At 36.7% G+C, this 23000-nt stretch overlaps 2 protein-coding genes and 1 long non-coding RNA gene across 3 annotated transcripts; 2 read left to right on the top strand and 1 right to left on the bottom strand.

Moving 5' to 3' along the window:
- Positions 1-8090: 8090 nt before the first annotated feature.
- Positions 8091-9501, top strand: LOC113316882 (photosystem II reaction center PSB28 protein, chloroplastic-like). Its single transcript, XM_026565037.1, has 2 exons — positions 8091-8319; positions 8774-9501. The coding sequence occupies exons 1-2, from the start codon at positions 8244-8246 to the stop codon at positions 9247-9249; spliced, it is 552 nt and encodes a 183-aa protein (XP_026420822.1). The 5' UTR covers positions 8091-8243; the 3' UTR covers positions 9250-9501.
- A 212-nt stretch (positions 9502-9713) lies between these two features.
- On the bottom strand, positions 9714-12153 carry LOC113316118 (subtilisin-like protease SBT1.2). Its single transcript, XM_026564340.1, has one exon. The coding sequence runs from the start codon at positions 12151-12153 to the stop codon at positions 9841-9843; it is 2313 nt and encodes a 770-aa protein (XP_026420125.1). The 3' UTR covers positions 9714-9840.
- Positions 12154-14735: 2582 nt separating this feature from the next.
- LOC113317929 lies at positions 14736-19263 on the top strand. Its single transcript, XR_003344129.1, has 3 exons — positions 14736-14814; positions 14956-15115; positions 18881-19263. It is a non-coding gene; the product is annotated as an uncharacterized LOC113317929 (long non-coding RNA).
- The last annotated feature ends 3737 nt before the right edge of the window (positions 19264-23000 follow it).

The raw sequence follows: 23000 nt of genomic DNA, 5'->3' as shown, positions 1-23000 counted from the left end.
GAACTGAATGTTGATGGTGGATTTTAGTTCAGGGCTAAAATTGTAAAACTAGTATTTAATGCGCTGTCACCCTACAAGGGGAAAAGATGTTTAAGAAGGGACGAGTGCAGAAAACCTTTTCGCTTTATTTGAAGCAATTCAATATAATTCATGAAATTCACTCAGAATGGTGTGTGCAACAGCAATCCCAAATATTCTGTGAATTCTATTAGCATTATTAATTAATGCATGATTTGCCTAGTATTTTCCGTGCTATGTTCTCAGCCGAACTCTCATCATTGACATGACATGACGATTAAGTGTTCACTCTCAGCAGAGTAGCATGAATCTCCCGAAGTGCCAATATTGAGATACGCATGAAATACCCGCATGCTACATCACTCTCTGACAAAGAGAGTCTCGTATCGACGCACTTTTGATTAAGGTTAGCTTGATCGAGCATGTTTAATTTCCTTAAGGGAAATCTAGACTGTCCATGTCAGTATCAAAAACGATCACGGCCACACAAATTTGCCGCGCAATTTAACAAGCCTAGCCAAACCCTAGCAGGAATAGGCAATCGTCGTAATGACCACTGGCGGGCCCGCTAATGCCCTAACCGACCGAACACCACTCATAAGTCTCCCAACACTGTCAAAATCCAACCCTAAGTAGGGTGGTCGCGTTGCATGGTAGAAGTTCGATCGAGCATGGACTGTCCAAGACAGTCTTAAAATCATCGCAACCGTCCAACTTCGCCAGCTTGGTTGGACGGATTAGATCATCCCATGAATGATTAGGGAAGCACTAACACGCACACCGGCGGCCCCACTTTCCCCTCACTCGAACGGTTTGCTCACGGTGGGCCATAGAGTAATGAGACGCTTGCCCAAATCATGGCAGGCGTGACGCTTCTAAACCCTAATTTGGGTCGCGGAAGTACACTAGTGTCTTAAATCGATCACGACCATCCAACTTAGCCAGCCTATTTGGATGAATTAGATCGTATTTTGTACCATCAGGAAGGTGCACATAAGTTCACCGTCAGCCCAACATTGTCCCCACGTGATCGATTTCCCTAAGGGAAGCCAGCGACATGTCAAACCGCTTGGTAAAAGTCGTACATCTGTCATAAGTTGATCATCAACGGCATGGCAAACCACGTGACCATCAACGGCATGCCACGTGATCGATTTACGACAACATACATTTGTCGTAAATTGATCATGACCATCCATCTTCACCATCCTAAATGGATGATGTAGATATAGATTCAAGTGGTCCCAAAGGTGTTAACATGTCCACCATTGTCCCACCTTTACATGTGACCGACCGACCTGTGCAAAACCGGTCCAGATGCCTCGAAATGCACGCCTAAAAGGTGATAGGTCACACGACCTTCAAACCCTAATTTATGTTTTGCGGCAATGTATTTCTGTCGCAAATCGATCGTGACCACTCATCTTTGCCGGTCAAATTGAGTGGCCTAGATCTAATCTTTGAGGGGCCGAGAGGTGTAAGCATGCATGCCAGCGGACCGTCTCACGCATGCCTGATCGATCCATTCAAGTTAGCGCCTAGTGCCTGGATTCGATCGGCCAAAGGGGATGTCCGCACGTTCCCTAAGCCCTAAGTTTCATCAACGACAATGAACAATTGTCGTAAATCATCTTGTCCATCCAACTTTGCATGCATAATTGGATGATGTATATTTATTTCCAGCGAACCTGTAAAGCAGCATGACAACCACCATCCACCTCTCTTCCACAGAGAGTGATCGACCAAGTGATGGCTTGTTTACACAGCCTTCAAACAATCACCCAAAGGTAGTCTGGCATGCTGCCATTTTAAGACGCTCAATCCGCGACTTATCCAATCAAGCTTTAAACAACTATGCTTCATGCATATCGATTGTTTTGATCTGCTTGCTTAAAAGCGATGCACCACATGCATCGAGCATGTACGATATTTTATGAATATCAATTCCATAAATAACTTAGTTATTTAACCTAATAGCACCGTATGCTATTTTTTGCGGCAGGTCCCACGATTTGACCCACTCATTCGAGACATAAAACATGTCACAAACTGGGGGATACTTACTGGGGTATTGGTCTTGCGGTTTACAGCGTGCGGCGTGCAACGCGCCCATTACGAAAACGTGTCAGGAAAAGATGGACGGTTAACGATGATGAGGGAAGTGGGAAAAGGCGTGATCGTGTGACAATCACCGTCCCTACACGAACCCACTACTCCATCACTTAACTTCCTCCATTTCCTACGAGATGAGGATTGCGCTCAAATGACTTGTATAAATAGGTTCTTCGACCTTTTTTCAAACAACACACAAAAAAAAAACAAGTTGTTGTTAACACCGTATTCAGAAAACACCCAGAACTGACAGCTTACATGGTGCAAGCCAGTTCAACATTCTGATACAAGTCATAAACAACCAACAACTTAACAATCTCAACACCTTTTTCGCTTCCCTCCCTAAGATCAACCCCATCTCTTTCACTTTGTGACCGAAGCAAGTCTAGAACGACCATTTCTTGGTTTAGGCCAGAATTGTACATATTGATCTCTCGAATCTAAAGTACTCCCATGCAGTGCATTTGTTTAGGGAATAGATTCATTTCTCATCCACACACACCCAAATTTACCAAAACCAGCAGAATCATTTTTCACCCTCAAACACCTTGATTAGAGGAAGACACAAGCACATCTTTTCCAATAAGAAGGGATTCCGATTTTACTTTTGGAACTGAATTTCTTACAGTTGAGACAGAAGCAGTTAGTATAGTGGACTCTTTGGGACATCCTTGAATAGAGAGTTTACTCAAAAGATATTCAATTTCCAAAGCATCCTTTTTGAGGTTCGCCTCGAGTAAGGTTCGTGATGAGCGAACATCGGCGAATTCCTTGCCAGGAGCCTTTATTTTAGAGTCATGATCTTTCACTATACCGAGAAGAACATTGACATTGCTTTTCAACCGATTGATTCTATCAGCCTGGATTCTAACAAGATTTAGAATCAGTTTACTCTCTTCGTCTGCTTCCCTTTCATCAACAGAGTCAGACTCGTTTGAAGGTAATCGGGATAACATTTGTCAGTGCACTTCTATTTCGTTGAAACACTAGTTTCATCTATATTTGAGATTGAAAAATCTTTCTCTTTAATAGATTTCATAGAAACATAACTTTTGTTTTTGGTGATGCGATTTTCAGAGATAACACTATTGTCCATAGAATCAGATCGCTACAAATACAGACTTACGAGGTCTTAAATATGTTTGCCTTCTCTGATACCAATTGAAAAACGGGTCTCTAACAACCACACCCAATACTTCGCTCAGCAATCTGTATGGACAAACTCCAATATACTTTCGAGAGAATCAACTAGACAGTCATACTCAATCTCAAGAAAAGTATATCCAAGAGTTGTATCTCAATTTCTCAATTCAATCTGCAATCCAACAAATATGAATTTGCGACCCTGATTGAATATAAGAGAAATAACTTGAACGGTACCAAATACCAATGATCAAGGATCAATCAATTTCAATCAACAACCAAAGGTTGAATTTAACTATTGATCGATTCAATGCACAACTTGTGTATTTCGATTATATAACAAAATATAATGCGGAAAATAAATAACACAGACACCAGAAGTTTTGTTAACGAGGCAAATGCAGAAAAACCCCGGGACCTAGTCCATATTTGAACACCACACTCTATTAAGCCGCAACAGACACTAGCCTACTCCAAGTTAACTTAGACTTGAATGTAGTTGAGCCCTAATCAATCTCACGCTGATCAAGGTACATTTGCGTTCCTTACGCCTTTTGAACCACGCCGGATTCTGCGCACTTGATTCCCTTAGCTGATCTCACCCACAACTAAGAGTTGCTATGACCCAAAGTCGAAGACTTGATAAACAAATCTGTATCACACAGAAAAGTCTATTATATAGATAATTCTGTCTCCCACAGATATACCTATGAGTTTTGTTCTGTCTTTTGATAAAATCAAGGTGAACAAGAGCCAATTGATATACCTATAGTATCACACAGGAGGTGTGGGGATTAGGTTTCCCAGTTACTAGAGTTCTCCTTTATATAGTCTTCAAATCAGGGTTTGCAATCAATGTTACCTTGGTAACAAAGCATTCAATATTCACCGTTAGATGAAAACCTGATTAGATTTAAGCTAATATCTTTCAACTGTTAGATCGAACGTAGCTTGTTATACACAAATGAAATGTATTATCATTTAGATAACGATAACCGTACCTAAAAGTGTATACTTAGTTGGTTCAACAATAGTTAACCAATGGTTAGCCATATGAGCACTTTCATATCAACCTTATTCATCTTTATCATAACTAGTTCAAATGACTCAAATGAAACTAGTTAGAGAGTTGTTCAATTGTTTATATTCTCATAGAAGTATACAAGACACAACTGAAGCAAAATCAATTTTGATTCACTCGAATAATTTCATGAACATTATAGCCACGGTTTGCAAAAGATTGCATTCCTTATTATATAAATGTATTTGTTCATGAACAAACCAATTTTATAACATAACCTACTTAAGTATGCAAACAGGTACGCATACCTAAGTAGCCAGACTGAGTTTGGTTATGCCAATACGCGTACGGGTACGCATACCACTTTCACTTCCAAACTCCAGCAGTAATTCACGGAACTTGAACTTCCGCCAGTACGCGTACGGGTACGCATACTTAGTTTCCGGACTTCCAACAACCAACCAGTACGTGTACGGGTACGCATACCATGGTTCCAAATTTTGGACTTTACACAAGTGTGAATACATACTATGTTTATATCTAATCATGGTTACATGTTCTAAACCCTCATTTCAATCATTGAAACATTGTTGGAAGACGACAATAGCTGTCTCACACAAACTATTAGCTTCAAAGAAATTTTCAAGTGATCGAATGATCAATACGAAACATTCCGAGTCTACATCAAATGACTGTCTCACACAAATCATGTAAGATGCTACAAGGCGATCTTCACATGGTCATCTTTTGACTTTTGTCAAGAATAAAAGATGAACTTGGTTAAAGTGAAAGCTTACCAACATATATTTAGAGAAATAGTTAAGCGAGATAAACTCGACTCGAAATACCAAATGTGTATAATTGAAGTCTATATAGCAATACGAATTTTTGTCTCAAATAGGAGATAGAGTAGATAGACTTTTGAGTGATAGATGAGTTCAAGTCTCCACATACCTTTTGTTGATGAAGTTCCACAAGTTCCCTTGAGTATTTCTTCGTCTTCATTCGATGAACGCCGTGAAGTATAAATCTCAACTACACTTTCTATCATAATCCGATACTTAGCTATAAGTAGACTAGAAATCAAGACTTATAATTTTGGCAACTAAACTTGACAAACAAGCTTGAGATAGCAACGCTTGCGAGTTCGACCGATGTCTCGTACCCGTATAAATAGGCGAAGGAATAAGAGACCACAAGAAAAAAAAGTGATTGTTGTATAACTGGATGGGGGAGCTGCGATGTAGCAGTCAGATATAATCCCTCTTGAAAGGGCTTTCAAGGGGAACATAACGCGACGACGCCCTCCTCTAGGGAGCTGAATGATAAGATAAGGAAAGGGCGAGGGACTATTGCTCATGAGAGTACTTTAGGCTCGCGACTACGTCGTTGAAGTAAATGGCCATTAAAAATTCACCGCTTTGGTTAACATAAATCTGGATGAAATAAGATCTCACTGAGGCTCACAGAAAAATGAAAAAAATAAGATATAAACGAGGCACAATAAAGAAATAAGGATATGTTAATTTGCCAAAGCAAGCTAATACCCTTGCTAGTGCAGGTAATACACATGTTTAAAATACTTTAAGAACGAAAACCTTACATTATTTTGCAGATTGTACTTTACAGGGAACATCAGTCTACTGTCATGAGCAAGAGACTATAAAAGAATACTAGAAACTCATTAAGAAACAGAGGGGAACATGCCTAAGTATCCATGCTTATGGATCATTGAAGCGAAGGCTACTCGGCGAATAACCTTAAGCTAAGTATTACGAGTTTTAAAAATAACTTTTACTGCATGGGTACTAAATATTATCCCATACCTGATCATTGTGCTGCAATTTTGCATTTCGCAATTTTGATGACAACTTGTAAGCACGTTTTTATTTTCTCATGTTTTTTTGTCTCTAGTTGGTAGATATCACACTATAACACAAACAACACACAATATGTCAACTAGATATACACCACACATAGTTCATATCATATCAAGGACAATTTCAGATACCATGAGACTCAATTTATCGTTATTCAAAGTTTGCAAAGTACACTGCTGCGTTTTGATCGCATGAGAAACTCTTACACTAACTATTTTTGATTTGACATTAGTATCATCAAGAGATCGAACCAATATTCATATTATTACAGTCATATTATTGCTATGTTATACACATTAATAATGTAGGAACAAGCTTCAAGACAACGAAGAGACGGTAACTCAGTAGAGACTGGGGTAGCGAATCGATGCGATACCCGAGCTTGGGAAAAGTTTTACTATTCTGTACTCTTTTCCAGGTGATACATACAATAAATAATAGTTGGAAATTCTCTCGTAAAGGCACAAAGACAACCGTCGTAACCCGGCGACGAAATAAGCTAAGTAACACATGCTATCTATATGTTTCACTTTGTTAACTAACCAATCATCATTATTTCCCATTATTTACAATTTTTTGTTTCATATATCAGTGATTCATAACAATTTTTACTAACATTCAATGATTAATATTTCTTACACTTCTCATTCAGTTCTTCCTACTACTCCGGACTTCTTATGCGAAACTTATTATTCGAGACTTGATAGTTGTTATACTTGGGATGTCTTATTATTCATACTCCTTGAAGATTGATACTTCTTATTACGAATGGTATGAGTTTCTTGCACGAAGTACAATGTAAGACATTTTTCCATACTTCGTGACAGAGCATAAAGCACAACAGAGGTAAAACATACTTTTGAAATGACGAAGGTACCAAGTACACCACAACCTTTTCGATGTAAACTTATAAATCTGATACCTTGTGTGATCGTCTATGGAAAAAATCGGACAATACAATAACAAGGTAATCGCTTGATAATAGTCACGGTACAAGACCAATATACTATAGGGTCAATATCAAGTGCCTTGGATTGACGTACAATGTAATTTACTTTATTATAACTAAATAATTATAATGCGGAAGTAAAGTAAATCACACAACAAGATTTTGTTAACGAGGAAACCGCAAATACAGAAAAACCCCGGGACTTAATCCAATTTTGAATACTCTCAGAATTAAGCCGCTATACAAAGACATTAATTCGTATAGTTGAGACCAAGTAAACTACCCCTAATTAGCTAGATTCCCCAGTATCTCTACGCCTACAACCAATCTGGCCAATGCACGTGAATCTTAAGATAGACTCCACTATTTTAAGTTGCTTCAGTGTCTCTGAAGACTTTAAGCACTCAACCTTTTGGATCGTCTTCCAAACAGTAAATGACTAATCAGTTTGGTAACCACTCTTCTATCTCAAGAAGTCAATAAGAGATATGAATTTTGAATGTGACAAAGGCTTTTCTGTTTAAAGTCAATTAAACTCCTTTGTCGGGTTTTAGAGTTTCCAAGATCTGGATTAAACAAGTTAACCAGATCAAGTCAAACAAAACTACCAGATTTGGATACTGAAGAGTACCACCATATGACAGCTTGTCGATCTAAGTACGACTAGTCAATAACCAGTCTATCATACTTCACACACCAGTTCGACACTAGCGGATCGCATCGAAGCTAAGCCGCTCCATCGCCACGTATCTCGCTCCCACACACTACACCAAGACGGATTTATTTTTAAGGATCCCCCTTCAAGCAATAGTCAAGAATAAAGAGGCAAAATGTGATTACATGGCCCCACAATTTGGATGGAGAGTGACTGCCACTGGTGAGCCAGAAAGGTTTAGCATTGGGCGAACATTGGTGAGAGGTAGTGTTGATAGACACTCAAGTAAGGATTAGAATGGGAAAGATACATGTGTCTATTCTATCCGCTTGTTAATTCTCATGAAGTAGTAGAAAAATGGCTGGCTATCTTTAGCACACACCATAGAAAACCACCATCCAACTTATAAATTCCTTTGCCTCTGTATTCTCTCACTTTCTCTCTCTAACTTGTCTATTATCTACAATGGCAGCCTTACAATCTCTTGCATTGTCTTCTCCAATTTCTCATTGTCAACAACAACAACAACGTTCACATTCAGGTTTTCATCTTATCTTAAACTTCGTACAACTAAACACTTGAGATCTTGTGGCTATTGATTAGTGTAAAAAATAAAAATGGTGTATGTGTATTTTATTACTTCGTTTTTGCTCTAGAATAATCAATGCCTCGGGTGTTTCTTTAATAATGAGTGGTAATTCTTTGGTTTTTGTTGGTGGGTAATTTTTCCAAACCCTGTTAGAGATTTCTTGGAAACCTGAATGAGATAGTTTCTCAATTGTGATATTGTTAATAATTGAAACCAATTTTTCAAAAATAAACTTTTGTAAATGGAGTCTATAAACAGGGTGAGGTTCAGTATCTTCCACAGATTGTTGATAGTATGTGGACTTTATCTGTATATTTCACACAGTAGAAAGTGCAAGCAAAAAAAGAATTTTGCATAACTATTGGTGCTCCAAGTAACTTTTTTATTTTTCTTTTTGGTTTTGTAGGCTTGGTATCTTCACCTCGGGTTGTTTATCAAAGTGCAAATTCTTCATTGAATGGACAAGCAATGCAGATACCTCGTCAGCGATGGGTTCCATTAAGGGGAAGTTCTCGGACGTCTAGAGCTATAACTATGATGGTTAAGCCAGTAATTCAGTTCATTCAAGGAACTGATGAACGGACAATTCCAGATGTTAGGTTAACAAAGTCGAGAGATGGTTCAAATGGTGTGGCAATATTCAGCTTTGATCAACCTTCAGTATTCGATTCATCTACTGAACTCGGTGATATCACTGGCTTTTACATGATTGACGAAGAAGGGGTTCTTAACACAGTTGATGTTAGTGCCAAATTTGTTAATGGAAAACCCTCGAGAGTAGAAGCAAAGTACACCATGCGAACTACACGTGATTGGGACAGGTTCATGAGGTTCATGGAACGCTACTCAGACGCTAACGGGTTGCAGTTCATCAAAAAATGATGCCATACTTCCTTTCCTCCACTTGTATCTGGCATTTCGAGAAAATTATTTGATGCCTATGTAGCTATTACAGAATTGTTGTTTCTCCACTTGTAACGATTTTTTCCCACTTGAGTAATATGTAAGTCACTCCTTGTGAAAACTAGATCTTTTTCATATGCCATATATGCCATCTAAGAAGAAATGAAAAATGGTTATGTAGCTATTTAAAGATGTTTTAGAGGTGTTTGACGTCTTTGTGGACACTTGAAATCCAGTGTACAACTGCTCTTCATCTTATTGCACTTTCTCATTTCATCTGTATGACTGACTGTGTGCGAATTTTGCGATTAGTAAGGCGCAACTTAGGGTGTTAAGCAAAAATGTAGTTTACGTAGATACTATTATTACACTATTTTGAAGTGTTTCGAGGTCACCACCAAATATCATACATAATTTGATCTAGTCCTCGTGCTGTTCTTTATCGGAAGATAAAATCTACACTTGATTTTTCTTTTAATGGAAGTGAATTTCTATTGCTACGGAAAGTAACAAAAGAACCATCATCATTACAACTACTACTAATACTAACCGTCTAAACCAGTTCTAATTTTATGCCCAAGTTATAGAAATTGGACTCCTAACACTGTAATAGCTGTTACGAGCATGAACCCATTTCAGATAGCCTTGAGCGTGGATCATCTGAGAAGCTGTTCTTCTCTTCTTGGATATGAACCAAACTCGGTAACTCAAAGTTTGATATACATGGTTGAATGTCAGATGCTGCGGTTTGACTCTTAACTTCACTCCTGCAGGTGCCTTTATCATCACCGAGTAGGTAGAATTAGGGGAACCAACATTAGTTAATCGTCTTCTAATCATACTGCTCGTCTTTCCATACTTGAAGATGACGGTCATGGAGGGGTAGTTGAGGCTGAACCCTTTGTTTTTCGCAAGAATTTCATGACAGTTCACACTTCTATGAGTAATGGTGAAAATGTCTGTTCTTGCATAACCAAGAGTGCAAAGATGAATAATGTAGTCATATGGCATTATGTTGTACACCAATCCAGGGTTGGTTGCTCTTTCAGGGTTTACTTGTCCAGCTCCCATTGCCAAGACTTCTGCCGGTTTTGATCCGTCCATAATTGGCTTGCCGTAATGATCAATGTAATCAGTAGTTGTCATGATTGCAGACTTGACAGCAGCTGGGCTCCATGTTGGGTGGAAAGAACGTACTAAAGCAGCAATTCCACTGACATGGGGACAAGCCATGGAAGTTCCGGATAACACGGTGAAATTAACTCTTCTAGAATCTTGTGGGAGGCCAGTTGGACCCAGATTCTGAGGCCAAGCAGCAATTATATTCACCCCTGGAGCAATTAGATCTGGCTTCAGTATTGAAGGATTAGTTAGACTAGGCCCTCTCGATGAAAACAAAGCAACTGCAGGTGCTCTGGATTTTCCAATAACAGTTCCTCCAAATTCAATTCGAGCTGTTGGTTTTCTTGTGGATGTTATGTAGTTTTTTAAGCGAATAGACTCTCTGTAACCGATCAATGTTGCGGGTAGAACATGGGCGTCAACAGAATCTTCCTCTAGATTGATCACTGTATTTGTTAGAACCATTGCAGCTCCACCGGATTCTTTCACAATCTGACCTTTTTCTGCCCTTCCATTTGTCCCACGATCACAAACCACCATTTTGCCTCTAACTTTGCTCCTTGGAAGAGATCCTTTGAAGCAAAATTCGCTTCCATCATCCGCTCCACTTACGTAAACCAGCTCGAGCTCTTCTTTGCTTGTGTTTAATTGCCGCTTTCCTGGATACATAGACTCTCCATATAGCACTTCACCATTTCCCAGACGTAAAGTAGCGGGAAATTTCCTATCAAGAGTACTAGCACCGACAGTTGTGATCCACGGAGCTTCATTTGCCACCGAACTTGTGATGGGGCCGTTATTTCCTGCTGCACAAATCACTGTAACACCGTGCTCCATTGCTCGAAAACTTCCAATTGCAATACTATCTTCGAAAAGTGGAATAGGAAATCCTCCTAAAGAGAGAGAGAGAACATCAACTCCATCTCTGATAGCATCATCCATGGCAGCTACTATGTCAGAACTGTAACAACCACTGAACCAGCAAACTTTGTAAATGGCAACATGAGCTCCGGGTGCCATTCCTATAGCTTCACCAGCTCCCATTCCCAGCACGTTTGCCATCGGAACCGAAGCTCCAGCGGCTGTAGATGAAGTATGAGTCCCGTGACCATGGGCATCTCGAGCAGAAATGTACTCCCTCATAGGAATTCCCATCGATGGGGTAGCAGCAGCTCGATGTCCTTTAGTATAAAATCTAGCACCAATAAGTTTACGATTACAAAGCAATGAATTAAATTTTTCGCCTTCTTGACAGATTCCTTTCCATTTCTTTGGCACTGGAGGCATTAAATGATCACTAAAACTCGGGCTCTCGGGCCAAACACCTGTGTCAAGGATGCCAACAATTGTACCTCTGCCAAACCCGGTATGTAACCAAGCACCTTCCCTAGCCACTGGACTAAGTCCTAAAAACTTGTACGAGTAAGTTGTATGAATTTGAAGGAGACGTTCGGGTCTAACTGCAATCACTTCAGGCATACTTTTTATTGTCATCAATTCACATTCAGAAAGGCTAGCTGAGAATCCTTCCATGGCAGAGTGATAAGAGTAGAGAAGCCGAGTGGACGGGCTTTCATCTGATTCCAGAACTCGTTCAAGAAACGATAGATGCCATTGAGTATGTTGATCGAAGGAAGAGTTAGTAAAAGGCTGTGGGTGTAATTGTATTATATAAGTTTGAAGATTTGAAACAGAGAATGAAAACAAGTTGAATGTAATGGTGAAGTAAAAGAAAATGATGAAAAGTGATTTCGGTTCCATTTTCTCTATGATCGATATTAAGAATTTGTTTGATTGTTGTTTGTTTTGGGTTTTGCATGTTTTTGTGAAGTGGATTGAAGGGGGTATTTGAAGATGTCGAGAAATTTGAATTTTTTTTAGTGTTTGAAGAAGAATTTGTGATAGAGAGATGACTAAACTCGTGATGTTTAAGAGCTCTTCCTCACGAGTATCTTTTGTTGAGACTTGAGAGTTTGTGTGAGAGAAGAGGAACTGAGTATCTGCGGGAGCCCATATCTGATCGTTCATCATCATTTGTTAATATTTCACGAGATCTCTAGGTATGATTTATTGCATCTTATATATTATATAACCGTTATATTCAAATTCCATTAATCTCGGCTGCTTCACTTTTAATGTAGTTCTATAGCTGCTCGCCCTATCCATTTGGAGAAATTTTGGAAGTATAGGGAATCAAGGATGGTCATGGGCGGGTATGCGACGGGTATGCCAATCCCAGTCACTGCCATGTTCATAAAAAGAGTACCAATACCCTCCCATTACCGGTATGAATTGGGGTGTATAGAGTATGGGAAGTACTCGTATGGGACGAGTTTTTGTATAGTAAGTTAATACGATTCAAACGACAATAATAATCTAAAAACTACGGATTCAAAAATCCTACATTCAGAAATTCTCCTTTAAACAACAAAGAAAATAAGTGCTCCTTTATGACTATGATTGATAGTCTTTATATTTCTTTCTTTTTCGTGTACTGCATGCTAAATGGATACTGAAATAGAGAAAATGTTCTGGCGATTGGTCGGGCGACATTGACTTTGTCAATACCCAATTTTCCATCATCTTTTTCGATCAATTTTTTCCCCTCTGTTCAAAAGTCTTTCCCAATCTTTGCAAATTTAATCAGCTGATCAAGTTTCCAACTTTTTAATGATCTAATTGTCTCAATATCTTTCTTTAATTCATGTTTTCTTTCTGATGTTTTCAAAATCCTAGTTTTAAGTTGGTCCAGTCTTTTCGATTCGTCTATCTGATCTCTTTCTTATAAATTTCTTTTTTTTTAAAAATTTTTGATTTGAATTGAGCTTGTATTTCTCTATCAGTCTGTTTGTCATCTTTATTCTAACTTTTTTAATTTCTTTTTCTGATTAGGTTATGGGATGAGGAAGGCGGCAACATAGGGTTCAGATTTTCACCATAATGAGATTAAGAAGAGTGATAATTATATTGATGGGTTTATAGAGGTTTCTTCCGGGTATGGTTTTTGTTTCTTCAAGATTTGCTTTAATGGTTTTGGTTGATCTGTCTCAAGATAATTCATGGATATGCTTTTTAGCATTTTGAGATCCTACGTCTGGTAGGGATTTGTTTCGGATGTTTGCTTATATTTCTATGAACTTAGACGATATTCTTGTCTGGTTGCTGAAGATTGATATCTCATAAAGATTATTCTAGATTTTTGATTACCTACTGGTTTAAACATCATAGGGTTTTCCCTAGTTTCAAGTTAACTAGCTGAAGAATTCTAAGAGTCTGTCTACAGACTTATATATTGCAAGTCTACAGCCTAATTTCTATATATTTTGTAACACTTGTCATACTTATTTCTCTAGATGGCACTGTTTTGATTGTGTTCATCTGATGGTATGTTTGTCTGTGGAGTACAGTTTTGGCTTTTGGGTTTCTGAGTTCAGTCTTCCTTGAGAGAACTTAAAGTTCTTAGTCACAGTCTTCTTTGGTTCATTTCACTTATATCTTGCTACTTTTATTAAGCTGCTCTTAGGCCTTAGGGATTTTTGTCATCTCTGTTAAACTGGAAATCTTTCTACTTACAATTCATTCTTAAGTTTCTTTTACCTCAACCTTGAGTTGTTATGCCAATGCCTTAAGATCATGAGAGAGTCTTAGATTTAGACGAGGATGTGGAGGATTTCCCTTCTAGGCTAGTAGGACTTATGTGTGATCAGTTTCGTATCTATCACATAAGCACCACTTGAATAAAGTGTGGATTATCAAGTCAGCAGACTTCAAGCTTGCAAAGACTTTCATTCAAGGGATGGAGGGGATTTTAAATATTTTTGGGATATTGTTCAAGAAAAAGTCTGATCTTGTTTTGGCTTTAGCGGCTAGGCCTTCTTTGTTGTTTGGGCAACTTTTTGCTGTTCAACCTTTGGGTGAACTAGAGTCTGTTTTTTACTTGGTTTGGGATAAAACTCTTATGCCAGTACAAGTTACTATCACAACTTCTCTCATTAACAAAGGAAAAGCAGGTGAATTCTTAGAACAGTTTGGTAAAGATGAAGTTGTGGATATTCTCATGGATTTTTTATGAAGATAAAGTTATGGTGCCTTTAAAAACCCCTATGGCTAAGAAAGTAGTCTATAATACCTCTGGAAAAACTTATACTATGTCTGTTTTTTACCCAAAGTCGCCATTTCATGCTTGTACCAAATGTTTTGTGTTATATCATGATGAAGTCAAGTGTTAAGAGATTCAATCCAGAGTTTTTGTTAGAGCTTTGCCTGCACCCTCTTCTAATGCAACTAATGTGGCTATGTCTAAGGTTGCTTCTTCTACTGAAAAAGGGGAAGGATCTGGTGCAAAAGGATTTGGAGTCTCTATTTCTGTTGCTCAACATTCAGCTTGCTCTTTCAGTCTTCAGCCGGTTGGAAATATTAAAGGTTCAAGTTTTGCCTCTCTCCCTTTGATTTCTACTTTTGTTCCTTCACTCCTCCTATTGGGATGTCTTTTAATGTGGGAACAGTAGTTTGTCCAGTTCTGAGAATGCATTCAATTTTCTTCTGAACTTTATTATGCTTCAGAAATGTTTACAAAAGTAGTCATGATCTGGAAAGTTAGGATCAAGCAGTCATGATCTGAAAAGTTGTCTGGTTAAGGAAGTTATCTACGAACCCTAACCCTATCGCAGTTTTACCTCCTGAACCTCTTATGGATGCTGAGGCAACCTCTACCCATGACCTTGTAAGTTTTTTCTCTGTACTGTTATATATTTTTATTTATTTTTTGTTTAATATCTTCATTTTTATCTTAAAATCATGAAATTCGTTTGCTGGAACATGAATGGTTGTTGCTCAGATAAAAAATGGTTGCATCTCTTAAATATTTTTCGCAAGTATAAACCTAATGCAATTTGTCTCTTAGAAACTATGGTTGATTCTGAAACTGTTTATAAGTATGGTCATCACCTTTCTTTCGACTTGTGGTATTTTGTGCCTCCTGTTGGTAAATCGGGTGGTTTGGCTTTAGGATATTTTGCGAATTCAAATATTGAAATTATTGGCAGTGCTTTCAATATGATACATATTCTGTGATATAACACTGGTCATCAAAAATTGTATTGTTTCTTTTGTCTATGGGTCTCTGAATAATATAGGATCGAGGAATCAATGGAATTATTTGAATCATATGAATGAGAATGATAGGCCTTGGGTTTTATTAGGTGATTTTAATTTTATTTTGAATGATTCGGAAAAACAGGGTGGTATTCCTGAAAATTCTTTAGCACCGGATTTCGTTTACGAATAGCTTAATTCAACTTAAAATGAATGAAATTTTTGCCTTTGGTAACCCCTTCACGTGGTGTAATAGAAGATTCAAGAATCCAGCTGAATTGATCTTTGAAAAATTAGACAGGGGTTTTATGAATGATAAATGGGTTTTGGTTCTTCCTCATACTCGGGTCACTAATCTAGGAAGAGTTTTTTCTGATCACAGTTCAATTTTATTAAAGTGTTTCCATCAAGAACAAGGTCTTTATATTCCTTATAAGTTTTTTAAATGTTGGCAGCTTAGTCCTGATTTTAAGAATGTTCTTAGAAACTCCTGGGACAAAAGAGTTATTGGTTCTCCAAGTTTCGTTGTTGCTGGAAAACTTAAAAATCTTAAGCAAGATCTCAGTAAATGGAATCTTAACTCCTTTGGTCATATTAAATCAACTATATCTAGGTTGAATTCTGAAAATGAGAAGCTTTAATCGATGCCCTACACTCCTGCTATAGGTGATTATATTCTGAATTATTCTAAGCAACTTGACTTATGGTATGAAATTGAAAATTCTTTCTATAAACAAAAATCAAGAATTGATTATTTTCTTCATTATGATAAGAATACCAATTCTTTTCATAATTCAGTAAAACTTAGAAATATGTATAGTACCATTCACACTATTAGAGACAGTCAGGACAATTGGTTAGAGAACAGAAACAAATAGTTTCTCTCCTTTCAAACCATTTAAAATGCATTTATACTTCTTCTATGCCAAGTAATGTTGATATTGAAGAAGTTCTAAAAGATATTCAACCTGTTATTACGGATGAAATCAGTGAAGTCTTAGTAGCTATTCCTACTTGTGTATAAATTCACTCTACTGTTAACAATATGGCTCCTTGGAAATCTCCAGGGCCTGATGGGTTTCCGGGAGGTTTCTTCAAAGAAAATTGGAATGAAGTGTCCACTGAGGTTATTGATCATGTCCAATCCTTCTTTCGAAACAAGTATCTTCTAAAGAAGTCAAACCACTCTTTTATTACTCTCATTCCCAAGGTAAATAATCCTTCATCTCCTAATGACTTTAGGCCTATAAGCTTAACTAATATTGTTTATAAAATAATTTCAAAAATCTTAATAAATCGTTTAAAACCTCTTCTTGACTCTCTTATTTCGCCATTCCAATCTGCTTTTATAGCTAATAGACAGATTCAAGATAACATTATAATAAGTCATGAAATTTTACACTCTTTTAGAACTAGGAAGAAAAAGAATAATAAAAATGGGTTCATGGCCATTAAGCTAGACCTATAAAAAGCTTTTGATAGACTAGAATGACCTTTTATTAGATCAGTTTTTAAAAAATTGAGTCTTTCTGAAGTTTGGTGTCAGCTAATTTTTCAGTGTATTAGTACAGTTTCGTTTTCTGTTTTAGCTAATGGATCTCCTGGAGAAGTTTTTTACCCAACCAGAGGCATAAGGCAGGGAGATTATCTTTCCCGTTATATTTTTATTCTATGTATGGAAAATTTATCTAGACTTTTGATGAAAGCTGAGTCGGATAATATAATTCAGGGTTTTAAGCTTAAGAAGAATAGTCCTTCGATCTCCATTTGTTTTTTGCTGACGATTGTATGCTTTTTTCTAAGGCTTCTCTGTCTTATGCTAGAAACCTAATGAAGATTATAAATTCTTTTGCGATGGCTTCTGGTTAGGCCATTAACTTTGAGAAATCTGGTTTTTCACTAGTTCCAAGATACATCATAAGCATGTGAAAATTTTGTCAAAAACCTTAGGAATAAAATTTTTGTGTAGTTCTGAGAAATACCTTGGTACTCCCTTATTTGTGAAAAGAGATAAAACTAAATCATTTCAATTTCTTATAGATAAATTTTATACGAGATTAAGTAATTGTAAGAGAACCAATTTGAATGGTGCGGGTAGAACAGTAATTACTAAGCATGTTCTCTCTAGTTTTGCAGTATATCACATGTCATGTTTTCCATTTCCTAAAAAGATTACTACAAAAGTTGACTCAATTCAGAGAACTTTTTGGTGGTCGAAGAAAAACCCAAGAAGAGCAGCTTATTTTCGTTCTTGGAAAGATATTGGCAAGTCTAAGCTATGTGGTGGTCTGGGTATTAGAAACTCATATGCTATGAATAGGGTGTTTATAGCTAAGATGGGTTGGAGACTTTGTAAAAACCCGGATCAATTAGTTTATAGATTCTTAAAAGACAAATACTTTTCTAATCAAAATTTACTGGAAATTGACAAGGTTGTGGATACTTCCTCTTGGATCTGGAAAGGTATAGTTAATAGTGTGTTTTTCTTAAAAACTAATATTGTGAATAAAATCAATGATGGTACATCTACAAGAATTTGAAATTCAATCTGGTTACCTCTTAGTAGTTCTCCACCTGTTTCGATTAATCCAAACTTTAATGACTACACTTTTGTGAGTGAGCTAATTGATGCTCAGAATAACTCTTGGAATATTGGTCTGTTAAACTCTTTGTTCTCTCCTGAAGATGTTATAAAAATCAAAGCTCTTATACTAGTAAAAAAGATAATTTTTTATGGGCTCATACTAAGAATGGTGATTTTACTATTAAGACTGCTTACAGAGTTTATATGAATGAGTTTACTACTGTTGAAGAAGCTTCTTTTTGGAAAAAAGTTTGGTCCTTGGACTGTTTTCCAAAAATAAAATTCTTCATCTGGAAAGTTTTCGCTCAGATGCTACCGGTTAACTCTTTACTTAAGCGCTATAATCCGGCTGTTGATGATTGTTGTCCTTTATGTATAAATGAAGTGGAATCTATTATGCACATGTTCTTTCTTTGTCCCATTTCGTCTCATATTTGGTTTTCTTTATCTTTACAACATTTGGTTGTTACTGATTTTGAATGGATTGAAGATATTTTTCAAAGGTGGTATGAAAATATTTTTGGTACTTCCCCTTATGTTGTGAATTGGCCAAGCATTGGTGTTATTGTTTTGTGGTCTGTTTGGAAATTCGGATGTGATATTCTTTTCAGAAACGTTCCAGTCAACCTTGATAGGGTAATTTTGGACACTAGAAGGTTAATCAATACTTATATTGTTCGCCTCAGATCTCTAATCCTATTAATAGTGTTGTTAGAAATTCAGTTCAATTAGTTGAGCATGTCATGTTTATTGATGGGTCTTTCAAGAATTTTAACATGAGAGTGGGTATTATTCTATGTGATAATGCAGGCAGAATAATAAGGAGTAGATCGGGATTTGGAGTGATTTCACATGCAGTTGGTGCTGAAGCGACGACTCTCATTTTGGCGATATCTTGGGCAAAGGAGATGAATCTTTCTAAAAGTCCTGCTGGTTAGTGATTGCCTTGATTTGGTGAATTTTGTTAATGGAGGCAAGGGTGCTGTTGACTGGAGATGTTATGATCTTTTAGAAGACAGTCGGATTTCTCTTTCTAGTTGTATTAGTTATAATCTTGTACATATTAAGCGTATCAAGAACAAGCTAGCAGTCCGACTTGCACGTCGGGCTAGAAAATTATGTTTAGAAGACTTATGGATTCCTTTTCCTCCTTTTTTGGATAGTGTATTGAGGAAAGAACCACTTGTTGATGTCTATAATTCTCTGTTGTGTTAATGCATCGATGTGTTTCTCAGCAAAAAAAAATATATTTCTTTCTTTTTTTGCTAAGATAAAAGATTAATTTCCTTTCAAAAAAGAGATTACAGATCTAACAGAAGGTTTTTCACCTGTCCACTCGCCCATTACATTATTTCTCCTACAATGTTTTGCTGCTTTATTAGTTATAGAGATAAAAATTCTCTTAACGTAATCAACTCTTGAGAAAGGAAAAGTATTTGAAAGAAACCGACAATCATCTAAAATAGTTTGATTAAACCAACATAGTTGATGGTTATTATTCTTCAAGTAAGATATTGCACTCTTCGCATCACTGCGAACACAGAATGTGGTTATACCTCTGTTCTCCATCCATTTGATTCCTTCTAGTAAGGCAATGCATTCTGCTTCTTCTGCTGATCTAGCTACTCATTTGAGGAGCTTTCATCCTTCAAAAGACCCTGTCAAATCAGTTAATACAAGACCAAAACCTGCTTCATTAGTATCAGAGTCATAGGTAGCATCACAACATAGAATATGGTAATGCTCAGGCAGGACACTGTTATCTGGTGACTGTATAGGTGCAGCAAATCTGACTAGCGGAACAATTGGTGCTGGCATACGAGCATCTATATCTGCTAAGAGTTTCAAAGCATAATTGGCAGTGCTCAGTGGTGTCACAATTTTATTTCGAAAGGTATTGAAATATCTATCCCTCCATATGCACCATGATGTGACAAATATTGATTGTTTGATAGCAATACTATTACTACTCTTCAACCATTCATCAAACCAAGTCTTAATACTTGTGTCAGAAAGATTCTCTGAACTTACATAGTGACCAAAGGGGGTATTTGCCCAAACAGTTTTTACATAATCATAGTGAAGAAAAAGATGTTCAGCCGATTCATCAGAATTAGTATCACATAAGCAACAAGTATCTACTTGGTTTTATGTATTGTGAGAGTCTGACTCCAGTATGTAAGACATTTTCTATACACTTCTAAAGGAAAAGATGTATCTTAGGAAGAGTGGGGAAGCTCCATTAGGACTTTATAGGTAGGTTGACTAGGATGGGAATTCTGTAAATAGTTTATCTCACCTGAGAGAGCTTTATAACATGTTTTCACGGAAAATTCACCATTCTTAGTATGCAACCATACCAATCTGTCATCCCCTGTGAGGGGAATTCTAACGTTGGCGATCTTCTGGGCATCGTCCAAAGTGAAAAAAACTATTAATAAGCTCTATATTCCAAGTCCTAGTATGAGGGTCTAAGAAATCAGACACAAGAATATTAGGATTAGGGTAACAATGACAAAGAGGAGAGGATGCTTCCGGGATCCAATTGTCAGTAAAAGCATGAATACTAGACCCGTCTTGACTTCCCAAATAAATTTTTTCCTAATGATGTCTACACCAACAGCAATACTTTCCATAACCAAGAAGAATCTAGAGGTTTTCTAGCATGCAAGGGACGATAATTCTTGAAATATTTACATTTCAAGATTTTAATCCACAACTCAGTTGGGAAATGAATAAGAGCCCAAACTAATTTAGCTAACATCGCTCTATTAAAGATTTTTAAGTCTTTAAAGCCAAGGCCCCCTTGGAGTTTGTGAGAACAAACATCTCTCCAGTTTTTAATGTAAATACCACCTGGGTTATTATTTCCCCACCAGAAATCCCTTTGGGATTGTTCCATTTTTTGAGTTATGGTGTCTGGAATGAGAAAGGTACTCATATGGTAGACTGAAGAAGATTTCAAGATATTCAGCACCATTATGGATCTACCAGCTTGAGAAACTGCTTTCCTCTCCATTGCGCAGTTCTTTTACCAAAATGATCAAGTAAATGACTAAAAGATTCAGTTTTATTTCTATCAATGAATAAAGGAATACCTAGATATTTCTCATTTAGATCGATTTTCTTAAATGCCAAAACATTAATAAGCGATACAGCAAGTTCATGATGTACATTCTTACTGAAAAAACAGCCTGATTTGTCAAAATTGATTACTTGACCAGAAATATTACCAAAATCTTTGATCAAAGCCATCAAATTACTAGCTTGTTCATGGGAAGACTTGACAAATATGAGGCAATCATCGGCAAAGAGTAAGTGTGAAACACTTGGTATCTCTTTGCTGATGCGAACCCCTTGAATTAGCTTGTTGTTTTCAGCGTGTACAATATATCTAGTTAACGATTCCATACATAAAATAAATAGGCAAGGGAATAATGGTTCCCCCTGTCGCAGACCTCTAGTTGGTTTGAAAGAAGGACAAGGGGATCCATTAAGCATGATAGAAATATTGGTGGTGCTAATACATTGATAAATAAGAGCACACCAGTCATCGGAAAACCCAAAGCATTTGAGAATATCAATCATAAACGACCACTCGACTCTGTCACTATCTTTTTCTTTTTCCTTTTCATAGTATGAACTATCTCTTACGCTAGGACAACATTATCAGAAATGTGTCTCTTAGGAACGTACGTGGCTTGATTTTTCCTTTTCGTTTTCATAGTCTTTACATTTCTTAATTCCTTATTATTAAGCATTTTTCACCACGTCAACTGTCTCATTATTTACTTCAATTTATTTTACTAATAACCGACTTTTGAAAAGATCCACAAACTCTTATAGCAGACACTTTGATCTGCCAACTGACTTTTGAAAAGATCCACACCCCTCATAGCAGAGACTTTAAATTGCCATAAGATACGAGGCATATACACATCCACCTATATTTATTAATATACCTTTATTTTTTTATAATTATAAAATCAACGTTCCAATTTGAAATCTTAAACCATGTCTCCGTCACTATTTAATATATTTCCTATTTTCTCTTTCTAAAAAAAGTACTTATAACTACAAATTAGATTCTTTATATTCAAACTATAAAGATATATTTGTTTTTATCTTCTTTTTAAACATTTCCAAAAACAATAAAATTACCAACTTTATATCTTTCTTAGAACTTCTCCAATGGTCATTACGTGTGTTTTCGGTGTAGCAACGCAAACAAGACATCTTCCTTCCTATATTTCCTTACAATCAGGGAGAAAAAAAGTCCCCAATGGTATTCTATTTGGCATCTTTTTTTGATTAGTATATATTTTATTTTTAATAACTTAAGATTTTATTAAATTTGATTAAAGCTAAAAATGGTTGTTTAATACATAAAAGCCAATTTAATTAAGTAAAAGCTAACTAGGATGAGTAGATATTGTCAAGATGAATGTCTAGAACTTGACAACGTCTACCCAAAGTCATCTATATATTGGTTTAAGACAACACGGTTGGAGAAAGATTTTAGAGAAAATAGATGTGCATCCTACGTGGACTTGGACAATTATCCTCACACACATCCGATTGGAGAAGTTCTTATATACTACACATATTTATATTTAGTTTTAGTAATAACGTAGCATTTAATAGGGATGGTTTTGGAAATTCTTCCGGTTTCCTTAATATTTTGACTTTGCCAAACCATACTATAAAAAACGACAGAGGGTAAATATGTTCATGTATAAAATTTCGGGCACGGAGAATTCAAATACATACTTTCGTATTTGATTAGTTACATATTCATATACAAAAATCTAGACATCTGAATCCTAGTTATATTTTTGGATAATATATGATTTTTCGGATTAGAACATAAGTTCGGAGTTTTCAGACCACATGGCGTTGATAAGAATGCTCGTTTAAACATATATTATTC

This window comes from Papaver somniferum, chromosome 10 (assembly GCF_003573695.1).
Source record: "Papaver somniferum cultivar HN1 chromosome 10, ASM357369v1, whole genome shotgun sequence".
In the NCBI taxonomy this organism is placed as follows: Eukaryota; Viridiplantae; Streptophyta; class Magnoliopsida; order Ranunculales; family Papaveraceae; genus Papaver; species Papaver somniferum.
Note: the sequence above shows the minus strand (reverse complement) of the source record. Positions and strands in the feature narration are given on the sequence as shown.